The 20,368-nt window shown below is 41.6% G+C and overlaps 1 protein-coding gene across 1 annotated transcript in view; it reads right to left on the reverse strand.

Moving 5' to 3' along the window:
- Positions 1–8,550, reverse strand: part of LOC136665678 (transmembrane protein 26) — a 17,077-nt gene extending 8,527 nt beyond the window's left edge. The window contains exons 1-3 of the mRNA XM_066643347.1: positions 8,357–8,550; positions 4,755–4,896; positions 2,033–2,519 (exon numbers count right to left, since the gene is read on the reverse strand). Coding sequence (XP_066499444.1) covers positions 2,033–2,519; positions 4,755–4,896; positions 8,357–8,550 — 823 coding nt within the window. The remainder of the gene's footprint in view (positions 1–2,032; positions 2,520–4,754; positions 4,897–8,356) is intronic.
- Between the last annotated feature and the right edge of the window lie 11,818 nt (positions 8,551–20,368).

The following is a 20,368-nucleotide window of genomic DNA, read 5'->3' on the forward strand; positions in this document are numbered from 1 at the left end:
CATGTGTCATCTTTCTGAGATATGATTTGCTTCCTTGGTTATCAGTGTTTATAGCTTTAAACGTAGCATTATGAAGATAGGTGGTCTCTGCCACTGTATGGCATACTGTTATTTATGAAGCTGGGTTGAATTTGAATACCTACTGAGAGTAGAATCAACAGACTTGATCTGAGATTTGTCTGTGCAACATTTCCATTTAAATAGATTTATTTATCCAGCAACACTTTCAGACAATATCCCAGTGTTGTTCTAATCTTTACAGAATTTCCCTCTGTTCTTATATTCTGTCCATAGGCGTTTATCTATTCGGTCCTAAAGGTTATTACTTTGCACAGAACATGTAAGATGCTTCCTAGCATCTGAGCCTAAGCCTAGAATAAGCCTAAGCTTAGATTAAATGAGATTTGTAATATTGAAAGCCCATGGGCATTTGCAGTTCAATATCAGACCCACATAAAGGCTACAAAATGAAAACTGCAGCACACAACATAAAATACTTCTGGCCAAACAAATTAAACATTCATTTGGCTGCACTAAACTGTATTTTCCTGAATCAATTCGCTGTTTATTTCCCACACATTGGTTTTCTCACAAGCGTGGGCCTTGTGGACCTCGGTGTTAAATTCTGTCAACAGCACGAGTGGGTGACTCCAGCACGGCAAATTAAAGCTGTTTAAGGTAATGAAAGAAAGTGAGAAGGAACATGTAAGGAGAAAATCTAAAGCAGGGGGGAGTGCAGGAGAAAATGCAGGGTGAGGCTGGCTCACTGTGGAAGTGTGGGTCTCAGACACTGACACATATTTGAAAAAATGATGGCTGAACCTGGTGTAGACAGTCTGGACTTGTCAGGTTCAGACAAACTGCACGCTCTAGTGAGCCGTACGTTTTAATTACTCAACTTCAAACATGCCTTAGATGATTGACTGGGTCTACTGCAAAACTAAAGAAGCAAACTTATATAGGATTAGAGGTGTGGACAGAGATGTGCAATTGGGCACACACAGCTTTTCTAGTCGCTACAGAAAAGTATAAAATGGGATGCGCTGGGGAGGCTACAGGTGTAATAAAAAAGACTAAATTAAGAGGAACAAACTACCTAATAATACTCTAGCCCACATTTGCCAGCAGTTTTAGCACCTGGATATCAAAACCCGCAAATCCACTGTAGCTAAGCGGTGTATTTGGCCAGTATTTGGGTTGAGTAGCTGCTGGAAGTGGTGTTGATAGGCCCAACAGAGGGAACAGCCCCTGTGGTCTGTGTAGATCCCAATGTCTGAGTGCAACTAGCATAACAATTAGCACTGCCCCTAAGATGAGACACAAAATACAGGTCCTGACTCTCTGGGGTCATTCTGGGGCTTTTTCTTTTTTTAAAGAATATGGCTGTTACCCTGAAGTCCTGAAAGACCCTAGATCTTTCACTGTGGTCTTTTCTGGCCTCCTGATCATCCCCATCTTCAAAAACTGGTTTAATCATTTTTTCATATTTACTCTCTACCTAATAGCTGATGTATGGTTGTGTACAGGTGCAGAATATTTGTCCAAACACACATTAGAGGTGGCTGTGTCCAGGAAAAGGCTGCATAAGTGTATGTATCGCCCTTGATTTCTGAGGAGACACTCTGCAAATATCTTTGGGAAAAAACTGTGAATTTTAAATTTGGCCAAACCTTAGCTTTAAATGTTATTAAGAAACCCAGAGAGCCTTGTGAAGGACTGGCGCCCCCTCCAGGGTGTATTCCCGCCTTGCGCCCAATGATTCCAGGTAGGCTCTGGACCCACCGCGACCCTGAATTGGATAAGTGGTTACAGATAATGAATGAATGAATGAATGAAAGAAACCCAGAGAGCCACAGGACACAGGACACCGTCACCTACTCCTGACAAACGGCTTCATGTACTTCACCTTCTATTGTTTCTGCTTGGCTCTGAGGAGTGCCCCATGACCTGGATACACCCCCAGGTCCAGCCATTTCAAAATGCACAACACAGATCCTGTACAACTCCAGCATGACAATGAGGATGTTCTTACAGGTGAAGAAGATCATCAGTTGGTTCAGGACATTCTCTTGGATCATGAGGTAGAGGCGGTACACTAAGAACGGGCCGTCCTGAAGCCCGACAGTCAGCAGGAGGCTCCAGACTTCACTGGAGCAGCAGGAGGTGAACGTCCAGGGCAGGATCCCAGGCCTACTTCTGTCCTCTGGATGGTGGGCTTCTCCATGGGGCTTAGTAGGACTTGTCTGGGTCAGAACCAGAGGGAACTGCATTAAGGCCCAGGAGAAGAGAGCTAAGCCCACGACGATTACTCCTCGATTGGTCTTCACTTCCGGTTCCTTGAAGGTATCAAAGATGTCCAGGATGTCAGCTCCCAGTCCCACGTAGACCATGAGGAGTTGGGACAGCTGGTCGCGGGACATGTCCCCTTTGGGCATCAGCCAGCGACCCAGCACCAGCACGATGAGCATGGTCTGCTCCAAGCCCGCCGCCCAGTTCTCAGGATCCAGATCGGCAAGGCCCTGACCAGGACACAGCAGCAGTGTTATCACCATGGTAACAGATCAGCCAGCAAGAACACTCTGTTTCTCCAAGAAACTGAGGTAGGGAATAAATTCAAGAAATGCACTTTCTACTGAGTTAGTGTTCTCCAAATAATTCAAATTAATTATAAAATAGCTTATTTATTTTATAGTTTCCCCACTCTGATAAAGTGTGTTAATTTTACATGACAGGTCTACAGGTTCCAGATGAATTAAATCTGTTACAGCAACACCATTACTAAATGTACTTTCACTTGTGTTGTTTTTCTGTATTTTTTACATAACGGGCAGAGCTATGCCCCGCCTCTTTGTCTGAGTCTCTCCAATCACAGCACAGGACTGCATTTCAAAATGTTAAACGGAGCAAAACAAACACAACTAGCAAAGACAAATAAGAGTACAGATTAAATTAAATAATTAAATATGAGGAAAATATGAATGGAGACGAAAGAGAACAGAGTGAAAATAGCTAAAATCCAAAACGTCTGTTCACCAATCAATGAACTGAGCTGTGGCTCAGGAACAAGTGCGAGAACAAGAGAATTGCAGTTGGTTGCCCTAATAACCTTAAGGTAATGTGGCATTCCTTTTTTCTTAAGGTAGAAGCATTAAGAGGAGGAAACATTATCTTTAAAGTACAGTTTAAATCATGAAGGTTTGTGTATACTTGGAACATTCCTATTGGTCCATTCATCAGTGTAGATTTTTTTCAGTATGCAAAGGAAGTATAGAAAGCAAGAAGACTGACATGACAGGGACAACTTACACAACTAAGACCAAACACTTGACACTAGCTGCCAGTCTGATAAAGATTCCATTTCTATTTCATTCTATTTTCGAGAAGAAGATTTTACTGTGATCCCCTTCAAACCTGCACCTGGCTTTGCTTTAGCCATAAAAGCAGCTGCATGCTAACCCCATCAGACAGCGAGAGAAAGAGAGAGCCAAAGGTTTGGCATGCCACTCACCCAATCTCACTTTCACAGTCCCAGCTCCTTCAGCTCTTGAAAAGAAATCAGGCACAGGAGTCTGGAATTTGGACTTCTGCTGCTCAGAGATACCATGAGCTTCTGAGGAAGATGTAGGTCACAGTCGGCCACCGTTAATCATTGGACTTGCTAATGCTGCCTGGACGATTTTACAATAGCCAAATAACAGGAGATGCTGGGGACGATGTGAGAAAATAATCCAACCAGCTCAGACATATGGCAATTGTTGTCGTAAAATTTTTATCAGGTTTATGCCACAGATACAATTCTGTGCAAAGGTCAGAGGTCGTAATTTAATTACCTCGTGTGTGTCAAAACTGCTTTTTGTCAAACCTTATATCTCATGCGCAAGCAGGTTCCTGATGCAGAGGTCAAATGTGTATTACTCAGTGGGGTTCATGAAAACTGCAAGACCTTGCAGACCAAAAAACCATCCCCAAAGAGGTTTTGTCTTGAACGAAAATTAATTAAGCGCCACTGAATGGGTTTAAGGCCACCTAAACTATGACAATTAAAGCAAATGTAATCAGTTTCTAAGACTGGACTTTAACGTGGAAAACAAAACTCCCTGTAAATTTCATTGCAAGACCTAGAGCAGGACTCGGTTCATTCATTAAAGGACAATTCCGGCACCATGTAAACTTACACTTAAAAAATGATGTGTGGTGGTGCTGCAAATTGCATTTCTGCCACATAGCTCCATGACCCTGGGATCCCAGGGTCCCAGTTTCAAACCTGCCTAGGCTGCCTGTCTGACAGGGGTTAGAAGGCAGTGTTGGTATACGTTGGTTGGCTGAGTGAAAGGGTATGTGATGCCCTGTGATATCCAGGGTGTGTCCCTTCTTTACACTCAATGATTCTGAGTAGGTATCATGACCAGTGTGGGGCCGTTACGGGGAAAGAAAGAATTGGAGTTATTACACCGAGCATCTGATCTTCCCAATAGAACCCTTGAGTTGATGCTGAGGGTACAGAGACCAGTATCAAGACCCACTGGCTTTGGATTTCCCAAAGTAAGAGACTAAGAACAGTCAAAGAGACTAAGAGGCAACCTGTATAAGTAACTGACCATTTTCTGAAAAAACAACACATGTTAAATTTATTTATGCTCAGATCCGACTGATCTAGGAACTGTTTCTATCTGTGAACCATTTCAGCTCAGACCTGACAGGTGGGGAAACTGGTCTTAGATCAGGTTCTGTCAGAGGAGCTCTGCAGTACCCACCGCTGCCATGGGGATGTGGGAGAGGAGGTGGAGATCAGATGAGGACGAGTTGATTGGCAGCTTGGACTGCAGCAGGTTGAGCTCCAGGAACCAGATAGAGGGAATCACAGTGCTGAGATAAAGAAAGACCATAGGAGAGAACCTGCAGGGCACAGAAAAAGCAGAAAGAGTGAGGGGAAGATTTCCTCAACCTGGTCTTTTAACATTAGAAAACTATTGATCTCGGCAGCGCAAAGCTTTTGGACAATTTGCTGAATGCTGTTGTCGTCCTTTGCTTTGTTCATCGTCTGGAGGGGAAGCTCTGCTCTTTGATCCATTTTCTTTAGTTTTCTAGCTCCTGAGCCCCTTCCTGTAATATCACTTTAGCCCCTTTTAACTGCAGATTATCATTCAGCTATTAATCTCACCCCCTTGATTCCTCGGGGCCTGCGCGAGGACCCACACTTCGCATCCTCACCCTCATAACTACACGAGTTACATATTAGTTTGCAGTAGTTACTGAATGATTTATGGTCATTACTGAGTGATACGCCTGGAGATCCAGCGCTGATGATCAGATCAGGGTCTGAGGGGTAAAGACTTATTCAGCAGCTATTATGAATTTTTCATGGGAAAGCAATATGTCAGTGATGAGTGTGAGAAATTGAAATGAGGGTCTGCTAGAGCTTTTTACTACTGCAGAAAAAACTGGACAAATCAGCTCTTCCACTGGCCATCGCTCCAGTAAATAGCTCCAGTTCTATGGTTTGGTAAAGGTTCGAAAATCAGTAACTGCAGCATCCAATCAGATGCCTTCTCACACAATTAGTAGCTGCATTTAAGTTGAACCCTGAGACAAGCACAGTGATTGATTGCCTGCTTGCTTTGATTATTGATTGATTGGTTTATTGATTTGTTGATTGATTGATTGATTGATTGATTGATTGATTCATGAATTGAATGGTTGATAGTTTTATTAATTGATTGGTTGATTAATAAATTGACAGCTGATTGATTAATTGATGTATTAATTGAATTATTTGTAGTATTATGGTTTGATTAATTGATTAGTAAATTGGCATCTGATTGATTGATTGATTCATTGATTGGTTGGTTGGTTGATTGAGTGATTGATTGAGCTATTCTATTATTTGAAAATTTAATTCAAATATTTTTGATTGATTTAATGACTGATTGATTGATTGATTGATTGATTGATTGATTACCATATATACAGATTTCCAACTATAAAATTAAATTTAATCACATTCTATAGAAAGCATAACAAACTAGCAGTAGAGAGACTGACTGATTATTGATTGACTGATTGACTGATTGATTGATTGATTGATTGATTGATTGATTACCATATATACAGATTTCCAACTATAACATTTAATTTGATCACATTCCATAGAAAGCATAACAAACGAGCAGTAGAGAGACTGATTGATTGATTGATTGATTGATTGATTGATTGATTGATTGATTGATTGATTGATTGATTTATTGATTGTGGTCCCTGCTGTCTAGAAGCTTAAAACAGCATCAAACTGAGGAGAGGATATGCATCATTAACTCCAGGTTGCACCTCAGAGGCTGTGAATGCTGTCAGAAGAGACTCAGTTTGGTCTGAAATTTACTCCGTTCAGCTATGCAAATCCCCCCTGACACAGCCAACCCTCTCTGGAGACTACAGACTTCAAAGTGCGTGTGTCTGCATGCAAGAGAGCAACAGAACAGAGGAGAGTCAAGGAACTATGAGAGACCAAGTGAGACAGAAACAGAGAGAGAGTGAGACAAATAACGACATCATCAGCTCTCAGCAGGTCTCCGGTCCCAAGACGATGGGGGGACAGCTGTTCTGATCTTGAAACATTATTTAGCAGTGGAATCTCCACTGATTTGACAGTGTGTGGCAGGTCTTTAACAGGTGAATGAACAGGATTATGAGTTCAGTCTGTAAATGTAAAAATGATATACATGTATCACACTGTGCTCTGTGTGCGGTAGGCAGTGGTATTAATAGCAGCCGCGGCTTTGACACTGCTTTTAGAGAGTGGAGCTGAAGCTGAAGAGGAGAACAGATGTCTGATCGACTCCCACAGCTGAAAATATGTATTAGGGCATCCTGATTTTAGGCCAGTTTTGTTTCAAAAGGAGGGTCATGCTGAAGTTAACCTACTTAAAGTCAAAGCCCCTCATCATTTCACTGTAGATTTGGTCGATAGACAAGTTAGATTCTCTTAAGTTAGTATAGAACCATGTTTTATATATATATATATATATATCAACTCCAGACCCACAGCGACCCTGAACTGGATAAGGTTACAGATAATGAATGAATGATGAATAATTAAGTACATATTCTTCACCTCCAAACTCTTAGATGTGGACTTCAGATATGGCCCTGCGGGCTCTGGTGCAGACAACATGATTGCCAAAACTGAGTATATATTCCACTAAAACAGTACTCCTGATAGTCTTAGCATTCCTCTGTTATGATTGTTATTATGGTTTCTGGCAATTTCATGATCACCAAATCAGCCCGACCACTGCTGGCCACTCACTCCTTCCACTCAATCTCTCTGTTATTCCTGAAGAGTTACAGAAACTGAGTTATTATCTGTTCACTATAGCGTTACACAAACACAACATGCTGCAATTTCTATCCTTTTGTCGTTATAGTTAAAGTGTAGATTTACAGTTAAAGTTTACGTTTAGAGTTATTAGTTAGAAAAACACTGCAGTGTGTTACCTTTTAAAGCTGAGAATGTGCTTTACAGTTCAAATTACGTTGATTTGCATTCAGGGGGTCCTCGACTTATGACGTTGATCCGTTCCTACGTTGCGTGGTAAACCAACTTTCGGTGTAAGTCAGAACATACGTACATACTGTATGTAAATAACATACTGTAAGCACTTATCCTATCCTAACACCTATTCTCCTCGGTCCCGAGCCAAACACGAAGTTTGCGTTACAACGTTTACAACCACTTAAGTCGAAACAATGCTATATACAGTAAATGGGAGATGTGTCGTAACCATGAAACATCGTAACTCGGGACTGACGTAACCCGAAGACCTCCTGTAATTAGGTTTTAAATTAAGATTAGTGTTAGGAGAAATTTTGTGGCGGATTTTTCCCACTGGGTTGCCATATATTCATGTGATCATCCATGAATGTATGAATATATATATATTGTCAAATATATTGGAATTTACTTTAAGACCAAGGGGTCTTCATCTTAATCACTAAGTTCACATTTAAAAATGCAGCACATACTTTGACCTTGAGGAGTAGTTTACTGTGATTTGTTTCTCTCCAATGAAAAATACAATATCGGCATATCACATTTAAGAAATACTTGTCCTCCAGCTTCAGCTATAAGTAAGATGTGTAGGACCTGCCGCTCTGACATGGCTTTGCATAAATGACCGTTCTGGTTGTGACTCATCGATGAAAATCTTAGACTACGGCTTAATCTGGGTCTGGGGAATGGTCAGTGTTTTAGTATTTGACACTCATTTAATGTCGCTATATTGGAAGGTTACTTTAGTGTTCTATTCATGCTGTTTAATGCTATGCTATTTATTAAAAGTTATTCATAAAGCTTCATCACCATTTCCACTCTGCGTTGCGTGTGCATTTTATGGTGACTGCCATCTCCACGCCCAGCAGTGCCACACCCATCAGCAGTAGCCAATAGCAGGGCTCGCCCTTCACAGCCACGACTCGCCACACTGTCACTACACCATGCACCGCGAACAGGAAGCGACTCAGCAGAGCCAGCAGGATGTTCAGAGCTCGGCACATTCTCCAGGCCTTACAGAGTCACATAGAGAACACTGGAGGGAAAAACAAAACTTTTTTTCAAAAATTGTTTTTAAAAGGTAACCCCCTAAACGGCATGGGTCATTTTTTGAATGTTTTTTTACATATGACTTACAACAACATTTCAGCAAAAGTCATACTATTTACAAAATAATAACCCAGATATTACACAAAAACATAATAACTACATGATAATAAACATGTAAAAGGGCGTCAATGCTACAAACATCAATTAACTATATATATAACATCCTCAAAACGTGTTTAGGATTTTAAAAAATGTAGAATGTACACATACAGTGTTGAATCTAAATGTAAAATATATTGTTTAAAAATCATACAACGCACAAGTGGAATAATGTAACAAGAATTGCAGACATGAACAATATGGTAATTATAGAGCAGAATCCCCTGAGGTAAATCAGCATTTAGAGCCCATTTAAATCCAGCTGGACACAAAACTGTGCTCCATTCAACACTATCATACCTTACACATTGGGTTCATAGTAGATTACTTTCTTAATTAGCCATAATAATAATAACTTTAATAATAAGGCTGTTATACAAGTGGTTAATTTTGTAGTTGAGATTTTGCTGTTTAATGTAAATACAAATATGTAAATGGCCCGTTTCTAACTGAAGACTTTTTTATCAGCCTTATTTACAGGCTTGTACTTAATTAAAACAGCAAAATCTCAACTGCCAAAGTTTCTACAATTTTGAATTTTCCACATTCGAATAGTGACCAAGTTTGTACTGTTTTGTTTTATTGTATTAATTTTTTAGTTAGTTAGTTATTTAGTATTTTCATAGTTTAAAAACATTCTATTGTTAATCCCCAGGTTATGTCCCTGATTTCAAAGTGCTCTCAGATCTTCCACTCCTGAATCTTCCTCTCCTGTCAAACAAACCCTTACTTTACTAAGCTCTGTTTATTAATGTATGGGGTCAGTTAGAAAGTAAACATCAACACTTGTTCAAAACTAAATTCACCACTAGGATTTGAATTAGCATAAAATAGATATATAAGTATGTCTCAGGTGAAGCATGTGACTCAATCAGACTTACCCAGTGCAGGTTGTACATAAGGAAAGTAGTTCAGAAAGTAGGCAGATGTCCCTGTGAAGAACAGTCTGTCTGCAATAATCTTAACAGTAGCTAAAAGCACACTGCATCACATCAGACTAGCTTTAGACTCAGACTCTGTGCCTTTTAAACTGCAACGCCAGTCCAACACTCTGGAACCCTCTGGAACCAGATAGTGGGGATGGGGGTTGGAGGGGGGGGCATCATCATGCCACAGATAACATTTCCTGTGTGTGTATGAACAACCATTATGATGTCATCTTTAAGGACCTCAAGAACAAAGTTATCACAGTGAGGAGTTGGTCAATGAGGAGTTGGTTAGAGTGGGAATTTTTCCAGCTCCAGCTGGGCATGTATATGTTTTCTGAACTGAAGGGTATTTGTAGGGAGTTAGACCCCTGTGTTGTAGTAACAGCATCTAGTCTTCTGTACAACATGAAATTTGTTTGCATACAACTTCATCAACATTAATGAAGCCAGGTATGAAATTGTGGTGTTAAGTTCTGCCTCTCAAACTCATCTCTAACTCTATTGAAAGGTATTAGTGCTCAACCACACCACAGTCAAATGATGGGGCAGTTATACCACTCTAGCCCACACTTGGCATAGGGTGTGATTACATTAAGCTCATGTATGACGGCTCCAGGTTGGCCCTCTCTATGGAGAGTCTTCAAAGTGTATGTTTCCCTGATGACTGGTCTGAAATGGAAGGACATTTTTTAATTCTACCATCAAGATACCATTTTTTGCCACTGATGATATGTAAGGACATCTTCGATTCTGAACAGATTTAGCACAAATGTATGATAAAACCATAATATCGTTGACACTCCCTTCAAAAATACATTCAGGAGTGATGTACCCAAACTTTTGACTCGCCCCGCACCTGTGTATGAATAGAGTTGTTGATTTCCCATCTGTGCATGACCCTTTATGTGGTATTAACATCTCAGAAGTGTCCCCCTCTGTGTTTGTGTCGGACGGCGTGAGCAAATGGCGTCTGAGAGTCCAGGTGTAACACACTGCAGTAATGTGTTTAGCTGAAGTTGTTTGGAGTAATCTAAAGACAGGCAGAACTGGCAGGATGAGATAACATTCTCATTCAGACCCTGAACACAGTGGAAAAATGGGTGGAGGGACATGAAAGAGGAGGAAAAGGGAGGGAGGAGAGGTGTGGAGACGAGAAAGGGAATGAGGGATGAGCTGAGGTTGTACATCTTTATTCTTGTCGCTCTGTGTTCTGTTTGTGGTGTAGAGGGAAATCAGCAATTAGGTGGGGCAGGTTTTCTGACCAGTAAACGAGGTCATCGATTGATCAGACTAGTCTGTACTAACGCTGAACGTGGACATAGTTGGAAAAATAATACAGGCCCTTTGAGCAAAGTGCTGCTGAAGAGTGACGTATTAAATCCTTAAGAAAATTGAACTATATCATTAAGTTCTACATATTTTTATTTACTAGAGGATACAGGTAATGTGTAATTCAGAAAACCCTCAGAATATACGTATATTCTTTTTTTTTATTTCTTCTAAATCTGCCACACGGAGCCTAAGTAACAGAATGAAAAACATCCACCAAAAGAGAAGGATAAAGAATTATTATGAAAAACTCACTCATTAATTTCAATATCTAGAGCCCACCAACCCACAAACTGTGAAACAAAAACTGCCTAAACACATGAGGGAAAATAAGTCCCTCTGATTTCGCGTTGATTCTGTGGTGGTACATTCTCGGCGATGCAGTGACTCTGACGTAAAAAGGTGTGTTTCTCTGTGTTGTGCTGGTATGCGTGGATCAGACACAGAAGTGACTGTTGGAGTTTTTAAACGTCTCAGAGTCACTGTTGGACTGAGAATAGTCCTGTGGGTGGTGTCCACTGATGAAAGACTTGAGGATGACCAACACAAACTGTCTCTGACTTTACGTTAACAAGGTGGATCAACAAGGTATGTGAGTGGACAGTGAGTGGATACAGTGTTTAAAAACATTCGATCAGATGTCTAATGTCTTTGGATAAAAGGCTATAAATAAACACATGATGATGTAACAAAAAATGTATTATTTACTGACTTAAGGGAAAATAATGTCAATAATTCCATTAAGGTTTTAGGCCTGTTATTCTGTAACATTGGGAAAGCCGTAGAATACTATAGTCATTCATTATCTGTAAGCGCTTATCCAGTTCAGGGTCGCAGTGGGTCCAGAGCCTACCTGGAATCATTGGGTGGGAATACACCCTGTAGGGGGTGCCAGTCCTTCACAGGGCAATGCACACGCACGCACTCACACCTACGGATACTTTTGAGTCGCCAATCCACCTACCAACGTGTGTTTTTGGACTGTGGGAGGAAACCGGAGCACCCGGAGGAAACCCACGCGGACACGGGGAGAACACACCAACTCCTCACAGACAGTCACCCGGAGCGTGAATCGAACCCACAACCTCCAGGTCCCTGGAGCTCTGTGACTGCGACACTACCTGCTGCGCCACCGTGCCGCCCCTAGAATACTATAGTACTTAAATGAATATGGTGTTTAATGCAAAACACTATAGATAATGGTGACATTGGGAAGCAGGTTTTCTCTGAGTTGGTCTGTGTGCTCCCTGAGGGAGAAGAAAGGCTTATCAGAAATGCTGAAGAAGCTATTATAGTCTAGCAGAATTCTGGTAAACATCACACAAATGCTTTTTATGTTAACAAAGGCGCTTACAATAGGCCGTCCGTACTGAGGCCTGAAACCTGCAGTTGTTATTTTGCAAAACTAGTGTACTCCTTGGCTTGAAAATAATGGAAGCAAATTCATTCAATCATTCATTGTATGTAATCGCTTATCCAGTTCAGGGTCACGGTGGGTCCGGGGCCTACCCGGAATCTCTGGGCGCAAGGCAGGAACACACCCTGGAGGGGGCGCTAGTCCTTCACAGGGCAACACACACTCACAGACTCACACGTATGGACACATTTGAGTGGCCAATATCCACACTCCTCACAGACAGTCACCCAGAGCAGGACTTGAACCCACACCCTCCATGTCCCTGGAGCTGTGTGGCTGCGACACTACTTGCTGTGCCACTGTATATGGAAATAATGATCATGAAGTATGGATTATTTGAGAAGGACAAGGAGCAGACAGGTGTTGACCCCTCCTTGCCGAATAAAGGGTCTTAAAAACTGTGGATTTTCTGGGCAGGTCAGTTGTGCTTGGCGCAGGACATATGTTCATATGGAAAGCACCTCTTAAAAGCAGTGACTGAAGCAACATTGTGATCCTTTGTTCATGACAATAACTAACAGAACCACCTCACAGTTCATTTTAAATCAGGAACCTTCGGGAGACTACGCAAGCTTCATGAGATATTGAAAGCGAGAGACCATTAGGTCTTTGAAGACAGCAGAAATTTAGAAAAGATAACACAGTTAAACAGGCCTCTGTAGGACACTCTCTCAATTCATCAGCAGTAAGATACAAGTTAAGGGTAGAAAGTAGAGGTGTCCTGATATGGTGCCACCTACAGTTATGAGGTATAAATATGGAGACTGTGGTCTATAAATCTACAGAGCTGCTGGCTTCAGTAGGGAACATTAGTTCAGGGAAAGATTGACTGTCAGGAGGGATTTCAGGAGAGGACAAATGGTGTTTGTACAGCCGCCTGAGTGGCCATTTATTTTGTCCATTAAGGAGCCCATCCCCATCCATTGCCCACCCCATCGCCTCAAACTGCCACAGCCAGTTACAGCCTCCATCCAGAACCACGCTGCCGCATCCTGCACAGAGTCATCAGCATTTTTATGAGGCGGCAGAATGGGAAATGCCAAAGTTATTAGAACCCACTGAGGAGCCTGGCACATATCTCTCTATGACCACAAGGCACTGTCTAAATTGGACTTTCTCCTATCACCGGACCATCTCTGGAGACTCTGGCTTTCTCTCTCTGTGTGAGGTAGAAGCCCAGAGGCATGCATTAGAAGGGACGCTTGAGCTTATTTTTCTCTGAAAAAGAGGTGGCTTTAAATGACAAAAAGAATGAAAATTGTGTTGTGAAGCAAAGAAAAAAGTAGACTTATGGAGTGAAATAGGAATAACGGGTCACCTGTGATAACTCCACATAATGGAGCTGTTTGAAGCAAAGGTCAGAAAGAAGTACATTTACCTAAAGCAACAAAGACCTGCTGAATAAAACTTGAAAAGTCAAGAACGTTCTGTAGAATGCAAAGGCATCAGCTTCACAAACCTCATCAGCCTTGTGTCAGTATATAACACCTTGTGAATATCTAAAAGCAGAATGCTAATGTTTTAAGTTGGAGCATGTTTTTGTGTGACATCATCCCATAGGCCATCAGGCTACATATGTTTTCATGGCAAGTGACATATACCTCCATTAACATGAATAAAGGGTTATTCCATCAAGTGAAAGTTGTCATAACTCTTTCTAAAGCAGCTTTGATAACCACTGATGCTTGTTGGAGCTCACACAGTGGAGCTGCTGGTCGTCTTGCTGTAACACAGCTCCCAGATTCATCCCAGCGTTCCGGCCACAGTTTGCTGTCTGTGAGGAGTTTGGTGGAGTTAGGTGTGTTCTCCCTGTGTCTGAATGGGTTTCCTCTGGGAGTTCCAACACGTGCTGGTAGGTGGATTGACTGTGTGACAATGTCTACAGTGTGTGAGTGACTGGGTGAGTGTGTGAAGCATTGCGCACCATGAATCTGGGTAGGCTTCTGACATGGCCATGACACAGATCAGGATCAAACAGATGATTTCAGATGGTTTAATGAACATAGAATGCTTAGAATATGACTTTCCAGATATTAATGTTGGTGTGAAAGGCTTATGACCTTTATGAATGATGTCATTTTTTTCTTTTCTAAAGGCTTTCATGGGAATGTAAAAACATGGCCACACTCTGCTTAATGAAAGGCAATACTGTCTTGCACGTGTGTCAGGATTTCTTGGGTTGAATGCAGCAGAATAAAACAAGTTTACAGTAGAAGTGACAATATTATATGAATCCTGTTGAGGAGATTGATGAGCAGACAACTCAGCACCCAGGGGGTGGTTGGGAGTTAAGAGCCTTGCTCAAAGCCACCTCAGAATCAGACACTGATTATGGAGACTATAAGGCTATTCCTTCACTCATCCCATCCCCATATTTCTTGCCAGCCCAGGGACCCGAACCCACTAAACTTTTGTTCCCAAGGCCACTTCTCTAATTTTTGGCTACAGCTGTCCCCCTGCAGCAGCAAGATTCATTCATTCATTCATTCATAGTCTCTTAACCACTTATCCACTTCAGGGACACGGTCCACAGCCTACCTGGAATCACTGGGTGCAAGGCAGGAATACACCCTGGAGGGGGCGCCAGTCCTTCACAGGGTGACACACTCAAACACTCACACATATGGACACTCCACCTACCAACGTGTGTTTTTGGACTGTGGGAGGAAACCGGAGCATTTGGAGGAAACCCACTTGGACACAGAGAGAACACACCAAACTCCTCACAGACAGTCACCCAGAGTGGGACTTGAACCCACAACCCCAGGAACCTGGAGCTGTGTGGCTGCGACACTAGCTGCTACGCCATGCCACCATAACTTGCAAGGTAATACATTAAAACAACTTTATATCTTATGTACACTAAATATATAATCAGAGCCAACGTAATACAGATATTGGAAATCCATTCATATTATGTGTGCAGACATTTGAAAGCAGACACTTGAGTCTGGTCTCTCTACACTAAGTTCTTCTACTATGTAATGACAGAGACTGACCAAGAGAGGGCAGTTCCAGCTTGAGACAATCAAGCAATTGTACTTAAATAGTTCACAGGTCATAAAACCCTGCATGTGCAATGGCGGGGAGGAATAACAGAAAGCAGAGCAAGGCCCTTGAAGGAAGCAGAAGATGAGAAGTGTAATGGTGTCAGGCAATCTGATTGGACTCTGGGGATCGGCTAAAACGCCTGGAACCAGTGCTTAGCCTCGGCGCACTGAAAAGAATCAGAGTTAATTTCCTCTTTTCTCCTCAATTCCCCTTTGTCTTTAATTGCCTTTCATTAACACAGCTCCCTGAGCGGCTGCCTCTGTGTCCATGTTATGAACAGAAGCTGAGGGGTCAGCCACACAAAAGGCAAAACACACAAAGAGTCCGCTCACAATCCTGTACGACACTCGATACGACACGTTCAATTAACTTCATACAATACGACTCATTTGTGCACCGCACCGAAGGAGCTAGTCAGTCTTCCCTGCGTTTGTATTGCAAATAAGGAGCAGGTGTGAAATATAATTAGCAAACAGGTAGCGATTGGCCCCAGAGAGGGGACACTGAGAGGAATAATGATCATTTACAGGCTCGTTTCTCCAAAGGTTGCCATGATGGTCTGCGTGGAAAGGGAAAGAACATAATATTATTATTCACATTTGGAGGTCATAACACAAGACAAGGCCATAATAAGCAGCTAGAATGGTGGATGTAGTGAGCAGTAAGAGTGGGCGATATACAATTGTGTCACAATATCACAATACTTGAAGATGATATATAATACCCATGAAACAACTTGGAAAACCAGCTCATTAGGGTTAGATACTACAGATACTACAAATGCAGTTCCTGTTACTGAGTACATGCCTCAATCTTATATGGGGCATTCTGTTCTGAATTTGTATTTTTATGATAAGATATTTATATTAAAATGTATGCCATTTAGCATATGTTCCTGTAGAAAAGAACCTGATATGACTGAGTCATGAAACATGAGTCAGGAGCGATAACCAGTCATCCAGTGTTACACTGCAGCTTTGGACAGAGTGACCCGAGAGTTCCAATAAGAACCTGTAAAATCATGATGAGGGCCTGTGGTTCTCACATGTACTGCAGCAGTCTTGCTGGGGTTCAGCTTCAAGTGGTGAGCCATCATCCATGACTAGAGGTCAGCCGGGCTTGTTGAGATATGACTGGAAACTGGGTGTCTAAAGTGGGAAGGAAAGGATAAGTTAAGTGCTGTCAGCATAAAAGAGGTAGAAAAAAACGAGAAGATATTACATCACCAAGAAAATGAGTGTAAATGGAGAAGAAAAAAGGACCCAGGACAGAGCCCTGAGGGACACCACTGGAGTGTCTACATAGAGTGGATGTTGATGCTTTGTATGATACCTGAGAGGACCCTCTGGAGATATGTCTGTTTGTTCAGTGTTCTAGGAGTACTAAAGATATCTATGATCAATCCGACAAATCATAATTTGTCATAATTTACCATAATAATTATAATAAAATATCATTGTACCCACCCCTTTTCAAATACCATAACCAAAAGATTCTCAAAACCTGCACTGCACGTTATAGTTTCATCATTTCTGTATTACCATATTTGCCAATCAGACTCCACTCCTTCCCAGAGAGTGTGTGTGTGTGTGTGAGAGAGTGTGTTCTTTTGGGACATCTCTGCGGAGCTATCTGGGGGATGTAAGATAGAGCATGTGTAATGGAGTAAAGCTGACAGATACATCAGTGGTACAGGAAAGTTCACTCCTGAGAGACCAGAAAAGTGGGTTTCTTCAGAAATACTGTGTTTGGGTTTAATGCAGGAGACACTGAGTTTGGGTCCAGTTCATTGGAACTCTAATGACGTTCTATTGATTCAGTGACCTGGTGAGTATCTGCTGAAATGGGTGGATAACATAAAAGGAAATGGAGAGTGAATGGAACACAGGTTAAATTGTGACATACCGTGGCTGTCAGGATAAAACCTTGTCTTTTTTCATTTTACTTTCTTTTCACACTCTCTTCTCTTTACTTTGTGTTCATATTTCAAGATCAACAGACCAACGGGTCCAACCTAACTAGATAAAGTTTTTTCCATTACTTATTCAATGTTATACAAGTTATTTTTTCCTTCTTCAGTAAAGTGACAAGTGTAGAGATGCTAACAGGGCGCCATATTAGCGCAACATGAAGTGTCATTGTCAGACAGCTCCAGGGTCTCGCTGTCACGTGTCCTGGGTTATAGCCTCACCTCAGCTCGTCTGTGGTGAGTTTTAGTGTGTTCTCCCAGTGTCTGTATGGGTTTCCTCCGGCTGGAATGTGTGAAGTTGTTGAAATGACTGTGTGAGTGTGTGATCAGGGATTGTGTGTGTGTTTATGTGCTGCACCCAGTGATTCCTGATTCCTACAGAAGATGAATGACTAAATAAATGAACGAATCTGTACAAACAGTGGCAATATGTTTTCATGTGGACAAACAAGCACTGTGGAGACTAGAAGTACCTTGATGCAATTAGCGTAAAGTCCTCTCTGAAACTTGTCTAGCAATTAAAACATGTTGCTGCAACCAGCCCCAGAGGAAGAAAACTAATCCAGATGCTGAGCTACAGCTCCAAGCTGCCTGAATGAAGCCACGTGGAGAACAAGTGAGTGAGACAACATGGATGGGAATAAGGCAGAATAATGTGGCAAAAACAAACAAACAAAAAAAAACACACCATATGGTCTGAATATTTCTTTTTCTTGAGGTTTGCAAACGAGTTTCCATATTCATCAGCAAAACATTCATGCACTATTAGTAAACATCATCAAAACGCACTCATAAAATAATGGCATAGCAGACTGACATCCAATTAGAATTGTTACAGTTTATTTACGTACAAAACACCATTTTGTTGGTGTTGTTTGGGTGGCATGGTGGCGCAGCAGGTAGTGTCGCAGTCATACAGCTCCAGGGACCTGGAGGTTGTGGGTTCGGCTCCAGGTGACTGTCTGTGAGGAGTTGGTGTGTTCTCCACGTGTCCGCATGGGTTTCTTCCGGGTGCTTCGGTTTCCTCCCACAGTCCAAAAACACACGTTGGTGGGTGGATTGGCGACTCAAAAGTGTGTGTGTGTGTGTTGCCCTGTGAAGGACTGGCGCCCCCTCCAGGGTGTATTCCTGCCTTGCGGCCAATGATTCCAGGTAGGCTCTGGACCCAACGCAACCCTGAACTGGATAAGCGCTTACAGATAATGAACAAATGAATAATCACAGCCGTCCAAGACATGCTGTTTTGGACATGATCTGATCAAACATAACCATCATCAAAATCTGGCCCGTGTTAAAGTAACTCAGGTCCTTACTTCTGCTACGTTTTTCTGTTTCCAACACCAACTCCAAGAACTGATTTGTTTTTTTTCTCTTGCTGCCTACTGCAATCCACCTCTTGACAGGGGCCATTGTTATGAGTCAATGGAGTTCATGTCATCTCTCACGGTTTTTAATCTAGTGGCTAATCAAGGTTTCTCTGGACTTCTGTCCTTTTATGCCTTGAGTATTAATTAAGGTGGAAGTAAATGGTTGGGTCTGATGCATGATACTTATAAACCACCCAAAGAGAAGGAAAAAAGAAGATGAGAAGAATGGGAGAATGAGAGGAAGGAGTGATATGACAGGCAATATCACAGCTATTGTGCCTCTGTAAGTTCCTCCAAAACACACAAACATTTCTGTCAAAACAAAAAGGGATGGTTGCAAAACTACATTCAGCTGTGTGCGGCCTATGGCTGTGATAAACAGCTTAAAGAAGGAGGAGAATGCAACACGTCACTCACGGTGTCTCAGGCCTTGTGATGATTCCATTTCACAGATCCGGTACATGACTTTCTGACACACGTCTCCTTTACTTCACCGCTGTAGATGACAGGCCTGGAGCTGAGAGACATTGAGCTCTGTTTTTGACAGCTTGATGAGTAATGCAGACCTCAGTGCTATTCATAATATACAGAATAAGAATATGAGAGAGAGAGAGAGAGAGAGAGAGAGAGAGAGAGAGAGAGAGAGAGAGAGAGAGAGAGAGAGAGAGAGAGGAGGGAGGGAAAGACAAAGAAAGAGTGAATGGAGAAAAGTGAAGAAATGAAAAAAATCAAATACCATTTTTCAAGTTCAAGAGATTTACTAAAAGATGGAGAATCTCAGTTGAGCACAAAAGCAGCTTTAGATTTTTTCCACTGAATGACTGAAGTTTATCACCTCTAAAAAAAAGCAGAAGATTTGGATTCAACTGGTTTCATGATGAAACAGCTCTTTGATTTGTTTCTGCTGTCTGTCATTAATGAAGAACAAAAGCCAGGGTAGAGATTGAAGGAACAACTCTTTCTTTATTTATCAGTTGTTTTCTGATTTTGATGTAAAATCCGGCTCATTTCAGTGAGTCAGACGAGTTAGAAGAAGAAATAAAGCCAACTTGTCCTCACAGTAACACTGCTGGCTTCTCAAATTAATTCTGACTTATTGTCGCTTTCCAATTAAAAACACATATCTCCATTTTTTAAGACTTTGTGTTTGAATGTACTGCATTTGAACACAGCCTCTGTCATATACACTTTGTAATAATTTAATGATGAAGGGAACATTGACTTCCACTGAAAGTGGGTAAAGTTACCATTTTTGAAGATATGTCTTTTCATTGGACAGCAATGTTATGTTTGTTTGTTTTTTGAACACATATAATTCTGCATATAATAAAGACGCCTTAAACATATAATATAAAAACAGCAGGTGCACATATGCCCTGAATACAGAACCGTATAGAAATTATTTCCACCTTAAACAGCTGAATCACTCAAAGCAACCGCCCTCACAAAACAGAACATGGCTTTGCAGCAGAAGAAATGAATAAAAATGGGCAAAACTACAATTTAACTTTTTTCCCTTCTTCAGTTGTGAATAGTTCTGCTTTTTTTCTT

Source organism: Hoplias malabaricus, chromosome 14 (assembly GCF_029633855.1).
Source record: "Hoplias malabaricus isolate fHopMal1 chromosome 14, fHopMal1.hap1, whole genome shotgun sequence".
NCBI classification, from domain to species: domain Eukaryota; kingdom Metazoa; phylum Chordata; class Actinopteri; order Characiformes; family Erythrinidae; genus Hoplias; species Hoplias malabaricus.